Consider the following 17,724-nt stretch of genomic DNA (forward strand, 5'->3'; position numbering starts at 1 on the left):
GCTATGCAAACTGAAGAGGTAAGTTGCTAAAATATTTTTTCTGATAATGGAATTGTTATTTCAATCTGCGCTTAGCGTATATCATTTTCAACACTTCGTCTTCTTTTTAGCAAAAGCTGACCCCGCACTCAGTGGTGTGTGACAGTGGCTGTCATGTGAGCACGTACGGGGAATCTGGTGTTGGTGAACCGTCAACGACTGATGATAAAGAGTCGCTACAAATAGTCAATATTAAACCGCGGCGAGTGTGGAGGAAACGAAAAACTCTAACACAAAAGAGGCATTAAAATGGTAAATAGTTTAGGTAAAAAGCATGCCTATTTATTTTGTTAAGCCTTCCTTTTCTTTTTTCCTTTAATAGAATAAGGAAGAGGTCGACGCATCAATCTTCAAACTACCATCGAGCTTGAATGTTTCGTGTCTGTGCATATGTATTCGCCAAAATGTTAATAATGATGATGTTCAACTTAGTTTAGCTAATGATGGCTCTAATGAGCCTGATGCTATGGATCAGATTGTAAAGTCGGTGGAATGTTGCATCTTCAGCCATTGTTTAAAGGGGGTTCTGATTGATGAATGCGAGGCCTGTTTGATTAATCATCCAGGTCAACGGGGTCACACATGCCTGGTTGACGGGTGCGCGGATGGGTACGAAGATGTGTCGTTTGCTGCGTTAGAAATTTATACGTCTCTCAGTTTAGCCCAAATTTTATCGGCTGTTCTGTACATCGCCAGGGGCCTGGGTGCCTATACCATTACAAATCATACTGAGCGGAGTATAAAACACTTGCTGAGAAACATAATTGACAACCGATCGCTCCTTACTTGAAAAGGTAGATGGAAAAATACTAGACGTGACTTTTGGTGCATTGCAAAAGAAACATTATACTTATTTTTACACAAGAGAAAAAAAGATCTATGTAAAACCACGGCTGTGTTTTAGAGACGGGTGAGCCATCGTCCGAAGAATGAAGAATTCCGAACGTTAGAATTCTTACAAAGAGTGCTTTACACCCTTCTTTCTGCAAAGCTTGAAATTAAAATCAATAAACAGAATGCTCATGTCCTTGAATTTGTTAAAGAGATAGATGTGTATGTAAAGAACATGAGTGAAATTACTGTGATTCTGATGTTTTCAGATTAGAAACTGAAGCCTGGCGGATTCAGCGGTGTGTATTCCAAAATACAACGTATTTTACATAGAACCTGTGGTTACACCGTCCCTCTGATCACTCAGGCAAATTTATTTGATCTGTTAGACAGAGTTGCCCAGTTTGGTGTTCATGGCTATAGAAATGGCGAGGGAAAGGGCCTTATGAATGCTTTTTCAGATGCTGCTGAGTTTCTGAACAATGTTGGGGTGATAGCTACAACTGATTTTCTGCACCAACATTTAATTGGTGATTGCAAGCAGTAGTCTGTAACGTGTTTGAAAAGTTCAAAAGTGTATACTGGGATGTTTCCTTTGATGTTTCTGTATTTGAAAACCTACTGATGAAGTAAAGTGGTTCACATTTCACATGTTATTTGTCCTGCGAGTTCTTTCCGTGAGACTTTGTGTGTGTATGTGTGTGTGTGTGTGTTTACACGCCCTTGCTGTATTTTGAGACTTGCTGTCAGGGTCAACCACACTGTCACCGGACCCTGGCTGCAACAGGCCACACCCCGGGATCTCGCGGCCCACTTTACTCAGTGTGTGTGTGTGTGTGTGTGTGTGCGCGCGCGCGCGCTTGATGTTTTTTGAGACATGCTATCAGGGTCAACCAGTCTGACACCTGGCTGCGGCTGGTGCCGCTTACACCCCGGGAACTCGCGGCCCTCACCAGACTCCCCACACACCGCCGTAACGCCCCGATTCCTTAGGGTTATAATAGAGCGCGCTGAAACCTACGGCAGACTTGATCACCTTCCAACCCTCGTCGCTAATACGTGCTTTCATACACTTATTTATAAATTGAGGGGGATGCGATGGTGGGTATTTGGACCCTGAGGCCCAGGGAGTGGAAGGCGGGACTACAACACTCATAATGACACACCATTGGCTCTGGAGGGGGCGGGACATCCTCTCGTAATGATGCACCAATAGCCAAAAAGGGGGCAGGACATCTGCCCATGGCGGCCTCCCATTGCCTGAAAAAGGGGGCGTGGTACCTGTCAAAAAGTTTGACGAAAGGTGTCACTTTATTCTACTCCCAGGCCAAAAACAGCCCTCGGCTCATCAACTCAATCCGGAACTCCTGGTCTCACAACCGCATTCCCTCGGTGCTTTCCTACCACCCTAACCCAATTTCTATCCCCAGGACCATCATTAACAATGACTCCATTTTACAGGACGATCCCTCCATCGGTACTCTTTTTTCCCGACCGCCCAATCATCTCTTATCGCTGACCACCACATAAGCTTCTTGTTCACAGCTCCCTCGCACTTGGCACCTTCCCCTGCAACAGCACTCGCTGCATCACTTGCAAATACATATCTAACGACATTCAAGGCATCACAGGACAATTCCGGATAACCCTGACAACATCCTGTATCTCATTTACTGTATCGCTTGCAAAAAATGCCCAGCTATCTACATTTGGGAAACCGAAAGGAGTCTAGGAGAACGCTTCAGAGAACATATTAGGGCTGGGAAGGTTAAAGATTTCTCCAAGCCCATAGTTTTTCTTTTCACCTCAAATGGCCAGGATCTCTCAATGACTGACTTATTTTAATGTAATCTTCTCTATTCTCTTGCAGGTCTTGACTTCATACCTTTCTTCACCTCTCTCCACTTTGCACTTCCTGAGTGGCCTCTCTGCCGCTCCTGCCTCCTCCCCTCTCCCAGCTTTTGTTCTTCTGTGCTATTTAATCTTTGTAACCTGCCCTGTCTTTCTCACACCTGAAGGCTTCACAGACGAAACGTTGAGTTTTCTCTCTTCTCTTTTCAGTATGGAATAAACCTATTACTTGTTCCTTTGCAGACTACACATGCTGACATAGTTTAGTTCAGGTGGGTAGCTGCTTTAATATACATTTGTAAATGTCAATTTAAAACTGTACAAATAGTAAGATTATAACTCCATTTTAAAATGTGGCAAGAAATAGACACATGGCAGGCTACACCCTGGAAAGGACACCAGTCCATCACAGGGCAAAGATATAAAAAATAAACATATAGGCAGCACATATCAAGCCTTACAAGAAATCATTAACACCCTCAACACACACCACAGGTCCATTAAACTCAAATACACCAAGCATGGTAGCCTGATAGACTTCCTAGACACCACCACATACAAAGTTTCTTCCTTCAACAACACAGACAAACTGGACATCAAGGTATTTTTCAAAGACACATTCACACGGCTTACTGCACAAGGATAGCTTCCACCCAAAACATACTTTTAAAGAACTGGTAAAATCACAACTCCTACACTTCCACAAAATCTGTACACAACAACAAGACTTTGAGGAAGCCAAATAAACACTCTTCCAAGCTTTATGCCAGAGAAGATACACACAAAGTTTCCTCAAAAATGTGGCACAAACATTTCTAAATAGAAAAACTCCAGATGACAGAAAAATACCCCTCAACACATCATATTTTCAACTCAGCATAAAAACCAACCAAAAACCATGATATTAGAAAACACAAACATACTGAGGGAGCACAAAATCATATCTGCACACAGAAAAAAACAAAAACCTTTAGCATTAATTAGACCAAAGCAAGCTAAAACCTGTACACAACAGATCATATACACCAAGAGCCAAACATTTCATAACAGAAAACAACTATCCAAAACAAAGAAACTAAAGAAATCTTCCAGTTGCAAAGGGCACTCTCAGAAAACATCAATAACGCCATCTACAGCATCCAGTGCAAAAAGTGCGGGGTGACCTATGTGGGGGGAACGGGTAACTCCATCCGAACCCAGCTGACACAACACAGGTACATCAGGAACCATGGGACTGGAAAGCAACCCCAACTGGACAGAGACAGAAAGAAAGAAAAAGGAAAGGGAGTGGATCAAAAGACTTAATACTATCTTTACACAAGACCTGTACATCAGAAAAACCGGGAGGGTTTTAGTCGTTGGAAGGAGAGTCCTCTCCTTGTCCCAGATGGTCCCCTCTCGGATAAAGTCTGGGAGAAGGAGCTTCGTTCCCCTCTCCTAACTAGCCAGATCCTACAGGGACTGGAACTCTTCACCATACTAACACGCAACAAACAGAAGAATAACTGAAACCAATCAGCTATGGAAACTCACACAGCTTGCACAGTCCTACTAGGGAGGAAAACAAAAGACCCTGATTGCCTATTGAGATGTTAATGGTCCATGCATAATCCCCACCAGGGAAAGCAGAAACCCATTCACCAACTGAAACTGCACCTACTCATACAGAAACGTACAGAAGGAACACAGACCATGGGATACAAACTAGCCCCCTAGGAGGAACTACAACACACTGCCCCTTACAAAACAGGATAAAAACAAGCCAGCATGGACACAGTGTTCCAGAACAATGCCTGAAGAAGACCCAGGCAGAAACATAGCGACACACAGAAAGGCAAGATAGTCTTCCTATGGAGCCACAGATTCTACAGAGTTAAAGCTGCGTAACAGTGGAAACCTAACGGTGTCAACGAAGCTTTAGGCATTTAAATGGTAAGTATGGATCAATCCAGAGTTGACAATGCACGCAACCGTATGGTCACCCTCCACACTGCCTACACAACAAACATGTCAGACAGGATACCTTCCACCAAGGAACCAGGATCATCTACAAAATGATCCAAACAGTCCACCATTTACAAAACACAGCAGTTTTATTGGACGGTAGAACCGAGCACCCGCCAGCCTACGATGGAAGACTGAGGAACTTATAAAACCTGCCAAGCCACCTAAACTCACATATCTGAAGCTGGTAAGCAATGCCAAAAATTGGCTTCACACCACACTGCAGATCCTCGAAGAGCACTAGGACGAAAATCTGTCATACAACTAGAGGATCTTGAGCTTCCCCACTGGGAGGAAGCTTTCACACTTACTTCCAACTGATCAAAGAAACATTATGGGAGGAAATTGCAGAACACCACCTTTGGACCCTACAGTACACAAACTATCAATACTGGGTTAGGGAAGGACACTCGGGCAGATCAAATTATCACAGCAGTTTTTAAATTCTACAACGACTTCTACTGGAAAGACTGCGAACAAGACCAAGTAAGAGTTAAGTTGTTTTATAAAGTCATTATTTTAGAGCAAGGTATAATTCTGATAAAAATACAATAAACAATATGGTGAAGCTATTGGAGAGAAAATTAAGGCTCGGTTAAGAAACTGAAACAGTCTTGACTTGTTCCTTTACACAAAAGTTATTTATTTTCAAAAGAGACCCATGAGGATTCCTCTGGTGTGCAAGACCTGCCTGAAGACATTTGACCAGTTTCCTCTTCACCTAAAGAGGGTGTGTATGAAATGAGCCTCAGCAGAGGAGATCAGCAAGGTCCTTCTCCCGGCCAGGAAGGACTTGTTGAATCACTTGAGGAATCGGCAGGTCGGGGATTGCAAGAGCATAGGGCTCATGTGTGGTGAGAATGTGAGACTGGCGGAGTCCATGGACTGTTTTATGTGGAATCTTGAAGACACATCAGCAAGGTAAGATATTTAGAATTTATAAGGGTTCTTCTGTTTCATTTCTAACCTTTACCTTTATGTAAGGGTATGTTAAAATGATATACCAGTGGTCCAGATGCCCTGAGCAAGAGGCTGCTGTCCAGGAGGAAGAGATGCCAGAGACTGAAGTGGAAGAGGAAGGGGAAGATGTGAGTTCTGGAGAACTTTCTATTTTTTCCAAATGTATCTTTTGTTTTATACTTGTATTCTAGTTTGTCTTAGAAGTAAAAATGTTTAAATGTGTATTTTGTATTCCTTCTGTCCCCCCAGTTCTTAAAAGCCATCAGCAGGCTTTCAGGAAGATGGTGACCCAGGCTGGACTGGACAGAACGCACTCCCTGGATGCTCCTCACCTGGCTGGGTTTAAACAGGACCTTACCAAGGATCTTGGAGTGGCAGATTGCTCTCAGGAGGTATTTATTTTTTAAAGGCATTTAAAATTGAGCAGTGATATTTACATAGCACATGTTTTTACTCCTTAGCTTAAAATTCACCCATGTGAAATCTCAGCCATAAACATAGTGACTCTACATTTATCAGGTAGAAAATGTTTCCAGATTCCTGTTTTTATGGATCCATCTGCATCTTCCTTAAACTTTGTAAAGGGCCTATCCAAAACAACAATTATTGTAACCAAATGAAGACCACTGGACTGTCTCACCAAATCATTGCTAATTATATTAAGAACATAAACCATTTTCCGGGCTACATCCTAAATGATATCAGTGTGAAAGTAGAGGATCCCAGCCTGGCTAACCTCATCATCAACTTCCAAAGTATCCTAAAGGATATTCAGAAGAAGAACAGTAAGAATGTTGCCAAGAGATTACTAAAATTAGGTCATTTTCATTATAAAACTTCTTTCAGTTGTACTTTTAATTTGAATACAAAAAAAGTTGATGAGTACGAATTTCTCCCACAGATATAGACAGTTGCAGAGTCCAGAACCAAGTACGAAGGATTGCTGGAAGGTGTTGATGGTTGCAAAGAGAGATGTGTTGCACAGACTGGGCAAGACATCACCTTGCCTGAGCAGCTTCTTGTACTGTATTACCTGCAGGCCTTTCTCCACCTGAAGCACCTGCAGCACCCAGGGGTGGTAAAGAACATGAGAGTAAGGATACTTTCATACAACAAAAGTAATAAATTACATATATGGGATTTTTACAGTTTGGTGTATTCATTTTTATTTTCTCGCTATTACAGTTCGAGAAATGGGTGCAAAGAAAGTGTTGTCTCAACAAGTGGGCACAAAAATGGTCATAATTCCTGTTAAAGAGCACAAAACCTAAAACAGCAGCTGGCTTCCTTTACATTTAGTGAAGAAGGGGAACATGCAAGTTGATGGCTACATTGATATACCCATCCACTCAATTCAGGGTTGTGGTACAGTAGAACTGGAACCATCCTGGCAAGCAGTGGATGCAAAGTACTGTATCACCCATAATGTGACACCAGTCCATCACAGGACTCACTCACACCATGGCCAATTTTCATAGAAGCCAATTAAAATCCATGTTAATACCAAACAAAAGACCTCCACCTGCATAGCTCCAATCATGTACAGTATTTAAGAAAATCTGGAATGTACCTTAATTGCATTTTATTTGTGTTTTATCAGCCGTTTCATCTTTACTTCACTAAACTACGCTGTAATGCCCAGGTCAGCAGCTGCGAAAGGAGACGAAGAAGATGGACTGGTCAGCCAATGTATCAACAGTGTCGAAGTGCTAGAGAATTGGAAGCCCAACACAGGACTGCCACCAAATGACATGCAAATTAAAAAGTTGATAAAGTATCAAATCTGGGAAGGCCTGAGCATCACTGACGATCCTGTGAAGGGGAAGAAGTTTGTGACTTCCAGGTGTTTCCAGAAGGGAGAGGTGGTGTGTGATAACAATGGCAAGGTCATCACAAAGACAACTGCTGAAGCTCACAGGGAGAGATGAGATGTCTTTTCTTTTCAGATGAACCTGCACAAAAACTGCATTGATGCTCGTGAAAAACACTGAGCCTGCCTCCTGGATAAGGAGGCAAATCGGAAGGTGGATAAATCCATCAAAGAGAAAAGACAATGTAAGGGCTGTAAGAAAGTCATTTATAATCAACGAACAGCCTGTCATAATTCTGTCTGTGACAAAAAGGGACATTGTTGAGGGGAGAAGAGCTCCTCTGTGATTACAGCATTTCCAGGAAATCATTTCAAGGTGAAGGACAAGCTCTGGAGTGGTTGGTTCACTGACCATTTCCAAAAAAGAAACTAAGTAAGTATATTAAAGTGCATATTTTGAAGATATTCATTTTCTTGTACCTTGGAATTAATGTAAAAATTATATTCGTGTTAATGTCTTGAAAATAGCATTTCTCATTCTCATCAGCAAGGATATAAGGAAGGGATATGGGACTGCTAAAAAGATACATGATTTTCAGGAGAGTATAGAAGGCAGATAACTATCCCACTCAATTGTTACTGCAAAGAAATGCCACAGTGTAAACAAAAAGGTGAACCATTCTTGAAATTTATTGACAGAATCTGAATAGCACAGCATTCCCAGACCAGGCACTGGAGTTTCCTGCAGCGTTAGATGGGTAGTTTCTTGGTAAGAGAGAGATCGACAGAGTACTGGACTTCATGAACAACACCTTTCCAATTCATCGAGAACAGAGCCCACAAGATCTAGAGTCTAGAGAACAATTTCTTACAATATTAGTGGTAGTTTCTGAATAGGTTAAGGACAACATAGTTGTAGAGCTATCTTGCAACTTCTTAAAAGTTGTAAAAGTGATTACCATATTGCCAGTGGTTTATATTTAAAACCTAAAGATTTTAAATTGAATCTTTCTTAAACAAAGGACTTTTTTCACAGGAACAGCAGCCTAAATCAGTTGATGACTGTAAATATGACAAGCTTGTGATAAATTTTAAAGTGCAAAACAAAGTTGTATTGTTTTGGTTTTGTCTTCAACATCATATTAATAGGCATGTTATTTTTAGAGCAGCTGCCTGCCATTCACCACCAGCCAAGATGCCACGAGGTACATGAAATGACCCAGAAGTACTTAATGATACAGAGAAGAGCATATGGGGGGAAAAAAAAGAAGACAAGAAATATCCATTAACACGTGCATCTAGAAGCCAGAAGACGGGTGATGATCAGCATTTCAAAAGCAGACACTGGAGGTTGAATTCAAGTTTTAACAGTGATTGTCTATGTTTGGCCTCAACACAAATCATATTAATATGCTCACATTATTAATTTGTACAAAGTCTCCAATATTCATTACAGGCGACGTTCCCAGGAGTACACACGACCCAGCCAGAACATGGCTAGCTGATGTGCAGTGGACCTCAGGGAAAGAACTCTTGCCCACACGGATGTCTCTGCTCTGAAAACCACTGGATAAAGGTACATGGCGGTCTGTTCTCAGCTGTTGATTTTGTGAAAAATATTGAATATGAAAGATTGAAGTGTCACTATTCAATGAAGTTCAGACATAAGTATTATATTGAGAAGCTAGATCTGTTCTACTAATAGCTTTAGTACCTCAATATTGTACTGTTTGCTCTGGTTTTCAGACATCAGTCCAAGATTATTGGTGGGTTAATTGATTTCTGGTAAGATTGGCCCCACGTTTGAGTGTGTGTTTACATTTCTATCTGGCATCCTCAAAAGATGGTTTTGTTTCCTTTTCTTAATTGCTCTTGATTACTAGAGTTTATTTGGCATGATACATTTGTGATAAATGCTTTTTCTTTGTGAATAGTCTTATTTTAATGTACATAATGTCAATGAGTTAGTACCTTAAAGAACAAGCAGTAAAAGAAATGACATTTCAGGTTTATTAGCTAAAGTTTTTATAAGTGAACAGATTCCTTTACAGTGCAGAGACCCATCTTTAATATGCTGTGTGTGCTCATAATGGACTTGAAATTTGTTTTTGTCACAATGTAAAGGTATAATAAATAGATAATATACTCTATTTATCAAGACTTGACTATTTTAATTCCATACTTCCATTGACTGCTTTGGAATGCATTTCTTACAATTTTCCTAAATAATCATTGTCTTACAGTGTAGACCTGGGTGACATAACAGGGGTTAGGGCTGTGTTGACTGGAGGTATGTGTAGACTGGCCATTGTCTATGTGAGACTGTGGGATCACTAGGGGTTCCCCCCCCCCCCCCAACACCTGTAACATTGTCAAGTGGTATAATTACCTACAAAAGCTAAAGTTTCCTCCATTAAGGGGTCACTATTTGTTACATTCTGGCGGAACAAGAGACAAGATAAACCTCTCACTGTCACTGACGGAGCAGTCCGGGACACTCTATGCTAGATTGGACTGTTGTCTTTGGAAGATGGGGTCACAGGTGATGAAATAGACCACAATGGCAGTCCTGCCTAGCTGTTATATCACTGACAGACTCACCCACACATTGAGAAGAGAGCACTGGTTTCTGTGCAGAAAGCAGAACAACTCACTTTAACTGGTCAATTAGGTCTAATTGTTATGGGTTCGGTAATAGGGACCGAACCAGTGAGTGAACCCACTTGCAGGAGTGAACAAAACCAAGTCGTAATCCGAAAGCAAACCGTAATCGTAGGAACGAGCCGAGAGTCCAGGGGAAGCCAGAAATCCGAAAGGGAACGAGTACCGAAGCCGAAGCGAGATCCGAAGTCGTAGTCCGTAGAGCAATCCGAGAATCCAGGGGTAGCCAGTAATCCAAACAGAGCGAAAGTAACCAATCCAAGCCGAGATCCGAAAAGCCGAAGTCCAAAGGGAAAAACCGCAAACCGAAAGCCAAGACGAACACAGAGTAGAAGTAGCGCAACCAGGAAGCTCGAAAGGGAAAACCAATACTGAGCAACGAGGTAGGGAAGGACAGGTGTTTAAGTAGGATGAGACGGGGGTGTGGTGGTGAATGGGAAAACTGATAGGTGAACTGATGGATAGGGGCTACGCCTATTTCTGCCTCCTCCATTGCCGGGAGGCAGGGATCGTAACACTAATGAGTTTTATTGCCCTTGACATCTAACTTACTCCAGCCCCCCTTGTGGAAACAACCCCTAATTACTGTTCATGAGCTCCTGGCCAAACTTGTTCCCAGTGGAACCAACCTGGAGCAGCAGAACAGAGGTTTTTGTTTCTTTAAGTTGTCTGCTGTTGTAAAACAAGTCATCCCTTAGGAATAAAAACTCTCCCTCTAGTCTGGTTGCTATCTCCTTTATTTGCCCTATATTCCCAGGGCAAAGCAGCTGAGTGATCAAAAGCTGAACTGCAAGGAGCTGAATTTCACACTGGGTTACAACAGACCCTGGTGGGAGAATGGGCAGGAGAGGGCCGGTTGTGCTCCTGAACTAGTCCCCTCCTCTCCTACTCTCGTATTTGCATCACAGTCTCCAGCCCTATTGCTTTTCTTCCAGTTCATTTTTTTTAATACAGCTCGTGAATTATGTATACTCTTCTGAAGTATCAAGAAAGCACTCTTATCTTTATTTCACGTACAGTATACAACAGACTGCTTGATAGTAACCACAACTCCAATAACTTTAACTAGAGGAAGAAACCCAGCTTCTGCTCAAAAGAAAAAAAACATTGAAATCATAAATCTCCAACACTGGCTGGAGACTCTGTGTGTCCGTGCTCAGCAATTATACAGGACAGGACTCAGCGCGCAGCAGGTGCGGCTCATTGCTCTACGCTCCCCGTGCGGAATGCACGTCTCCTCCTTCCAGACTCGTAACACCGCTGCATACTGTACATCCCTCTTAAATCCCAGAAACACAGAAACTCCGGGATTTCTGTGAGTCAGTACTGGGTTTCTCTGTTCGAGATTACAAGCAGAAACCAAAAAAGCGCTGAAAGCAGGAAGTTATTTCTGTTCGTAGGCATAAACGTGTAAAAATACATTTTCTGATTCCTAAAACCCTAATAAAATCCATCTAAGTCTCCCTTTCGTTCCCAATGCACATAATTGAATATAAACCAGTCAAGTTCAGGTACTTTTCTGATGTACAGTATCTGAATAGTTCTGGCGCGGCTGTTGTAACAAAGATACTTACGAACTTTTTTTTCATACGAGCTCTTGCCATTTTTAAAATGAATATTTTTTTGAATTAGCTAAATCACACGAAACACCAGCATCACTTATCGTAAGCATCTGACCAATTACATTGCTGAATGTTAAACCCATTTAGTCTTATATTTATTTTATTTATTTATTTTTATTTATTTTTAACTTGTTTTATTTTTTTAAAATTACACACCTGTTAACGTAGTCCGGATCGCGGTCACCGAGGACCACTCCTGTCTCCCCAGATGACACTTTTTATTTTTAAGATAAACGCGAGATAAACGTTTGTTTGAAACTGCTCCACAAATTTTCTCACATGCACGTATTCTCCAATATCACCACAACAAAACCATAAAGTTTGTTTCCACAGACATGACACTATTATGCAATAAACCAATAAATTAATGAACTAGCAGAATCCCAAAACACATGGCAACCCGGCAAGCACAGCATGTCAATATCATACATTTTTACCAACAAAACCGCAAAAGCAAAAACCAGCAAATATATATATATCCCATGTTTTTACCTTATTCTGGAGCATGATATATATCCAAAATAACCCAGACTAGTTTATCTCAAGATCATACTATCTAGTTAAAACTCAAGATAGTTTTGGTATACCTTCTCAGATTGCATTTAAAATTTGCACATCCTAAAAAATCATAGTTCTAACAGCTGTGAACTTCTACATAAAGATGTCTCTTTAGCAATTTACTGTTGCATTGAGACTAATATCTTTAGCCTGTACCTTAACTGCGGAAGATATTATTGTGACTTATTCTGTATTGTTACAGTATAAGTTAAATTAGGTAATATCTTATCTTTTTAATGGACAAATGTCCGTTTTTCGTTCCATATTAAATGCTGCTGCTGTGATGTTATGTCGTCTTTCGCCTGTAGATGGCTCTCTACAGTCATTTTTAAAAATACTTATCCGGATGTATTACTGTATATTTCCTCAGTAAAGGGGAATATGTAAGTAGAGACTGTCCAAATTGCATTTTTGTATGAAACACATTTCAGAAACACAACTCACAATAAAACAAACTGGCATGTTATACCACGAGTAAATAAGACAAAGGCAAAACGTAAATTCACTGGCACTTTCTGCATATTTTCCACGACCTTGCCTTCTGATCATAAAAAGACTCAAACTCTTGCATTTTACAAGAAATTTTAATATAGCAGTTTTAAATGGGACATTTAGAACATGGTATATGAGACTATATGGTTAACTGAGGATGAGCAGAGGGTGATCGAACCTACCTCCTGGTTATAAAAATGTCTAAAAATTCTGACACAGATGTGTGAGAGACAATGGAAAAGACTATCAAAATCCTGAACTTCAGGACATTGTACTGTACCGTTTTTTAAATACAGCCCTCTGAACATGGCATGAGAGAATACATTGTCAAATGGTTAATGCAATGTTTGCTATATTTCTAGGGCCCTCCCTCCTGATTTTAAAATCGTCTCATATTTCTGACATCAAGGTGTGAGACACAATATAACAGACTGTCAAAATCCTGAACTTCAGGACATTTTATGATACCATTTTAAAAATATGACCCTCTGAGCATGGCATGTGAGAAAATGGCATGTGAGAATGCATTGGGAAAAGATGAATGCAATTTCTGCTGAATTGCTATGGCCCTCCCTCCTGATTACAAACTCGTCTCACAATTCTGAGACTGAGGTGTGAGACACAATGTAACAGACACTATTAAATTGTGAAGTACAAGAGATTATACTGTTACGTTTTTTTTTAATTTTTGACCCTCTGGCATGTGAGGACTTGTAGTCAACAAAATAGCACACATTTTGCCAATTTGCTTTGTCCGTCCTTCCTCGTTACCAAACATCTTAGTATACCGAGACTAAGGTAAATGTCTCTAAATCCAGAAGTTAAGTTGTCAAAGTATATCGGAGTCAACCGATACTGATCAGGTTCTGCTGCTGCTGAGCCCGCAGCCTTCACCATAAGGTCCAATTCCCCAAGCCTGTACCCTTCAGAAATTGCAGTATAGAATGAAAAAAACTCCAATAGATATCGGCCACTGTTGGCGATTTTCCTTTAAGAGAGATAGATAATACTTTATTAATCCCGTAGGGAAATTGACAAATGATTCTCCAGAAATTTTACGGAGTGTATCACTTTCACTGAGACCGAGGAGTGTTAAGCTGTACATGAGTCTTTGTGGCTCGGTTGTTAACAAAAAGGGTGGTGGTTTGAGCCTTCCCAGGGACGCTATGAGCCTTTTAATGTACACACCCGTCTCACTTTACCTCCACGGCCGGTCTTGTACCGCAATCAAATACAGAGCCCGCAGGGGGCAGTAGGCTCGCAAATATAGCTCACTGTGTATATAATGAAGAAGCGGAGGTTAGTTTCTCATCTGCATGTTACAGAGCCTTATGCAACTCGCAACAACAGTTGGGGTTTGATCCCTGCACGGGCTATTAGTTGAAAGACCATTGTAAATGACGTGTAACAGATTTATCCAGCTGGCTTTTATGTTTCATACTAAATTGCTATCTTGAAACCAAAATAATTAGAAATATGGAACACAACTGTTGTTTCCCATGGAGGAAAGCTGTTTTACACTGACGTCACTCCTTTTTATTTAATCCAGATTTTAAAAACAACTCCGCCCTATCAAAGGAAAATGTTACACAAAAGTTGGAAAGCACACTCTGAATCCATCTGTATATTTGATTTCCGCAATCCGTTCAAGGCTGCCTATGTTAATCGTAAGTGTATAGATGAAACATTTAATATATTGTTCAGTTTAAATCAAAATGCTTTACTACTACAAGAGAGAAGTATAGTATGGAGGATGCGACAAATGTGTGATTTCTTGGAAGAAAACTACTTTTCTTTGCGTTCGAAATTAATTCGAAACAATTGACACACAAACCCTTTGTCTTTTTTAAAGAGATTATATCTTTAAACAGACAAATGTATAAAATGTGTTTTTTTTACCTAGAGATTTTGGACAGGGGCGATGTATTACTAGTAGAGGCTGCTCCCCGTCGGTAATCAAACCCCGGTTTCCCGCGTGACAGGCTGGGACACAAACAACTTTACTAACTAGGAGCGCTTGCTAGCTATTAGGAGGCATTTACTCTTAAATATGTTACTGTTTTGGGTTTCGACTTTAATTTTCCCGATACCAGTTTTTTACAAAAGTAAAGGCACATGGCACATGGCACATGTGTGGCACATCACGTCCGAGTTTAGTGACAACTACCTCAGAGATTGTAAGCTGGGTAGTTTCAGATCACTTTTTTTTAAAGGTTCAAGCAAACCCGAATACCTTTGTGTAATCGTTTTTCATAAAGTGTAATTGTATTATAGCATGTGCCCTTAATGATTTTCTTGATACGTTATATGTGCTCTTGTTTGTATTGTATGTAGTTTTGTTGTTCAAATAAAACGTAAAAGACACAACTTTCCGGATGCGGCTGCTGTAAAAATAAAATGACATCAAGGGTGCTGTACGCAGAGGTCTGAAACCTGCTCCACAGAAGATCTTTATCCAGAGGTGTTAAAGAAGTCGAGATCTCGCCATGAGAGGGGAAGCATCTCAGAAAAAGCAGGTGCAGTCGGTTCCACGGTCATAACGCCACTAATTCGGGCGACAAGAGCAAAACCCACCTGGCTTCCTCCGGGTAAGTAATGAGACAAAGAGACAGTGCCCAGCGGGTAGCGTGGCCGAGCGGTCTAAGGCGCTGGGTTAAGGCTCCAGTCTCTTTTGGGGTGTGGGCTTGAATCCCACTGCTGCTAGGAGTTTTTGTGTTACAACCACCAAATGGAGCAATGTGTTAAAAGCTACTTTATCAGCTTAACATCAAAGCAGGGAGAAAAAAGTGCTTCTTCTTCTCAACACAAATTATCGTTTCCACCTTCGGCATGGAAGTTTGTCTACCAAGATCACTTTTGAGTCAGTGCAAATCACAGTGCGCCCTCAATTTTAATGTCGGTTGTGCTCCTTTTTTCTGTGAAACGTTAATGTTCTGCATTTTCAAGTCGAGTCATCCTCAGGGGTAGAGCTGATTATGTCTTTCCGCATAGCGCTCCATCAGAAATAACTTGTCTAAGTTCAAAAGAGATTGTGGGTTTCACTTCAAGCAATCACAAAGCATACCTCACATGTCAGATCTAAATGGGGAATTTGTTGGTTACGAAGCTGAACGTTTTTCCATGTTCTGCTAAAGTATCCACTGGCTTGCCTTTATAAGCAGTCTTGGAAAGATAAGCTGTGCTTCATCTCAGGAAAAATCATCAGTACTGTCATTTTATTCTGTGTGTATGGCCGTTATTTAAAGTATATAAAAATCACGAGTTCATAGACTTATCCAAATATCAACGGCACCTTGTAAACCTGTCATAAGAATTCCTTCAATCCAATAGTTTCACTCCAGGGAAAAGGCAGGGAAACATAGAGAATTCTTATTTAAAGACAACATTTGTATTGGATTGCATGTAAGCAGGCACCACTCAGAATTCCTAATATGATTTTGAATTCAGTTTTGCAGTGCTTTAGTGCTTTACTACTTTCAGAGAGTCCTTTATTGACCTTGCTGAAGCAGAGAAGCGACATAATCACAATTGTGACCAGTTTTTCTGCTGTTTCTGGTTAATACTGATTATTATTTTGTATTTTGATTAGTATTTTTCGTAGAGTTCTTCCTCAGCTTTTTAGTTATTTGGTGAGCAAGAACCACTGAGAACGAGTCTGAATCAATCAAGAACAGATATGGTACTGCTGTCCTGTGTATTACTGCTTCATCCTAATTGAGCTTTTCAGTGTTGAAGAAGACGTTTCCAATTTCGATTGCTGGTTTCAGAGGATGTGCTACAAGATCACAGATTCATTTGAAAAGATTTGGAGATGCATTGGCTGGGATTCAAACCTGGCTCAATTGCATGAAGGCACCTATACTCAGCAACGAGAGGAAAGGAGAAGGGGCCAGAGGTAGTGTGGCTGAATGGTCTAATATGCTGGATTTTAGGCTCCACTCTCTCAGGGGCGTGGGTTTAAATCCCACTACTGCCCAATGTTTCAAGACCTTACTTCCTGTGATTTGTAATATGGTCAGTAAAAGCACTTTATGTAAGTATCTCTTATGTCAGCGCTACAAGTCACTTACTGCTCCACAGGACCGGGGTTCAATCCCTGGCATCTTCAGGTGTTTTATATAACTGTACTCACATCGAAATCTTCTGTTGAGTGAGAACTCTTTGCTCGTGTTCATGAGAGCCAGGTTTACCTTTTGAATCTCACCCGGGATTTCCTGAGAGATCATTCAGTGAGCGAGTCCTCCCTCTGGACTCCGCACTGAGCTGAAAGCTGCACGAATTCCTCACTGTGTGTCCTGTACTGTTACAGGTGGTCCAGCGTAAATGTGCAGCACAGTGATATGAACAACTTGAATTTTTCTGTATGTGAAGGAAAATGCAAAAGAGCATGTAAAGTATTGATCATATAAAATATCCATGGTACAACTCGAGAAAAAACTGAAGCACAAAACAGCGACTTTTGATGATTACAAGAGATTCAAGAAACACAACCGTCCGCAGATGGGTTCGGATCCTGAACGCTTAAGTCAAAAGAACAAAAGCGAAGTAAACTCTCTTCATTGTCTTATAGTTTATGTAATAAAATAATTTTTTACTTTCTTTATAATTTCTTACTGTTGATAGACGATTTATTGAATTTTAACAGAATCACAATTACAAATATTTGGGGTTAAACTGTTATTCACATACTCTAACAAAGAGAAACGTTCGTGTCTTCCGGTGTGTGAGCCAATTTCTCAAAACATTAAAAAATAAGTTATAGAAATTGAATTGTTCTACTTTTTAGGCTTGCATAGTCTTATTCATATTTCAGTTAAGCCTTTTCTTCTGTAGTAATTTCATTTGATATTAAAATTAGTCCTGATTTACAAGAATTTTGTAATAAGTTTCAGTTTA

General features: G+C 40.6%; 1 protein-coding gene across 1 annotated transcript in view; it reads right to left on the bottom strand.

Annotated features, from left to right (window-relative positions):
• Positions 1-7,328: 7,328 nt before the first annotated feature.
• LOC148662891 (zona pellucida sperm-binding protein 3-like) overlaps positions 7,329-17,724 on the bottom strand; it is a 36,456-nt gene continuing 26,060 nt past the window's right edge. Inside the window, exon 7 of the mRNA XM_088630864.1 lies at positions 7,329-7,335. Within this exon, the coding sequence (XP_088486990.1) occupies positions 7,329-7,335 (7 nt within the window). The remainder of the gene's footprint in view (positions 7,336-17,724) is intronic.

This window comes from Lepisosteus platostomus, chromosome 5, assembly GCF_059453375.1.
Source record: "Lepisosteus platostomus isolate fLepPlt1 chromosome 5, fLepPlt1.hap1, whole genome shotgun sequence".
In the NCBI taxonomy this organism is placed as follows: Eukaryota; Metazoa; Chordata; class Actinopteri; order Semionotiformes; family Lepisosteidae; genus Lepisosteus; species Lepisosteus platostomus.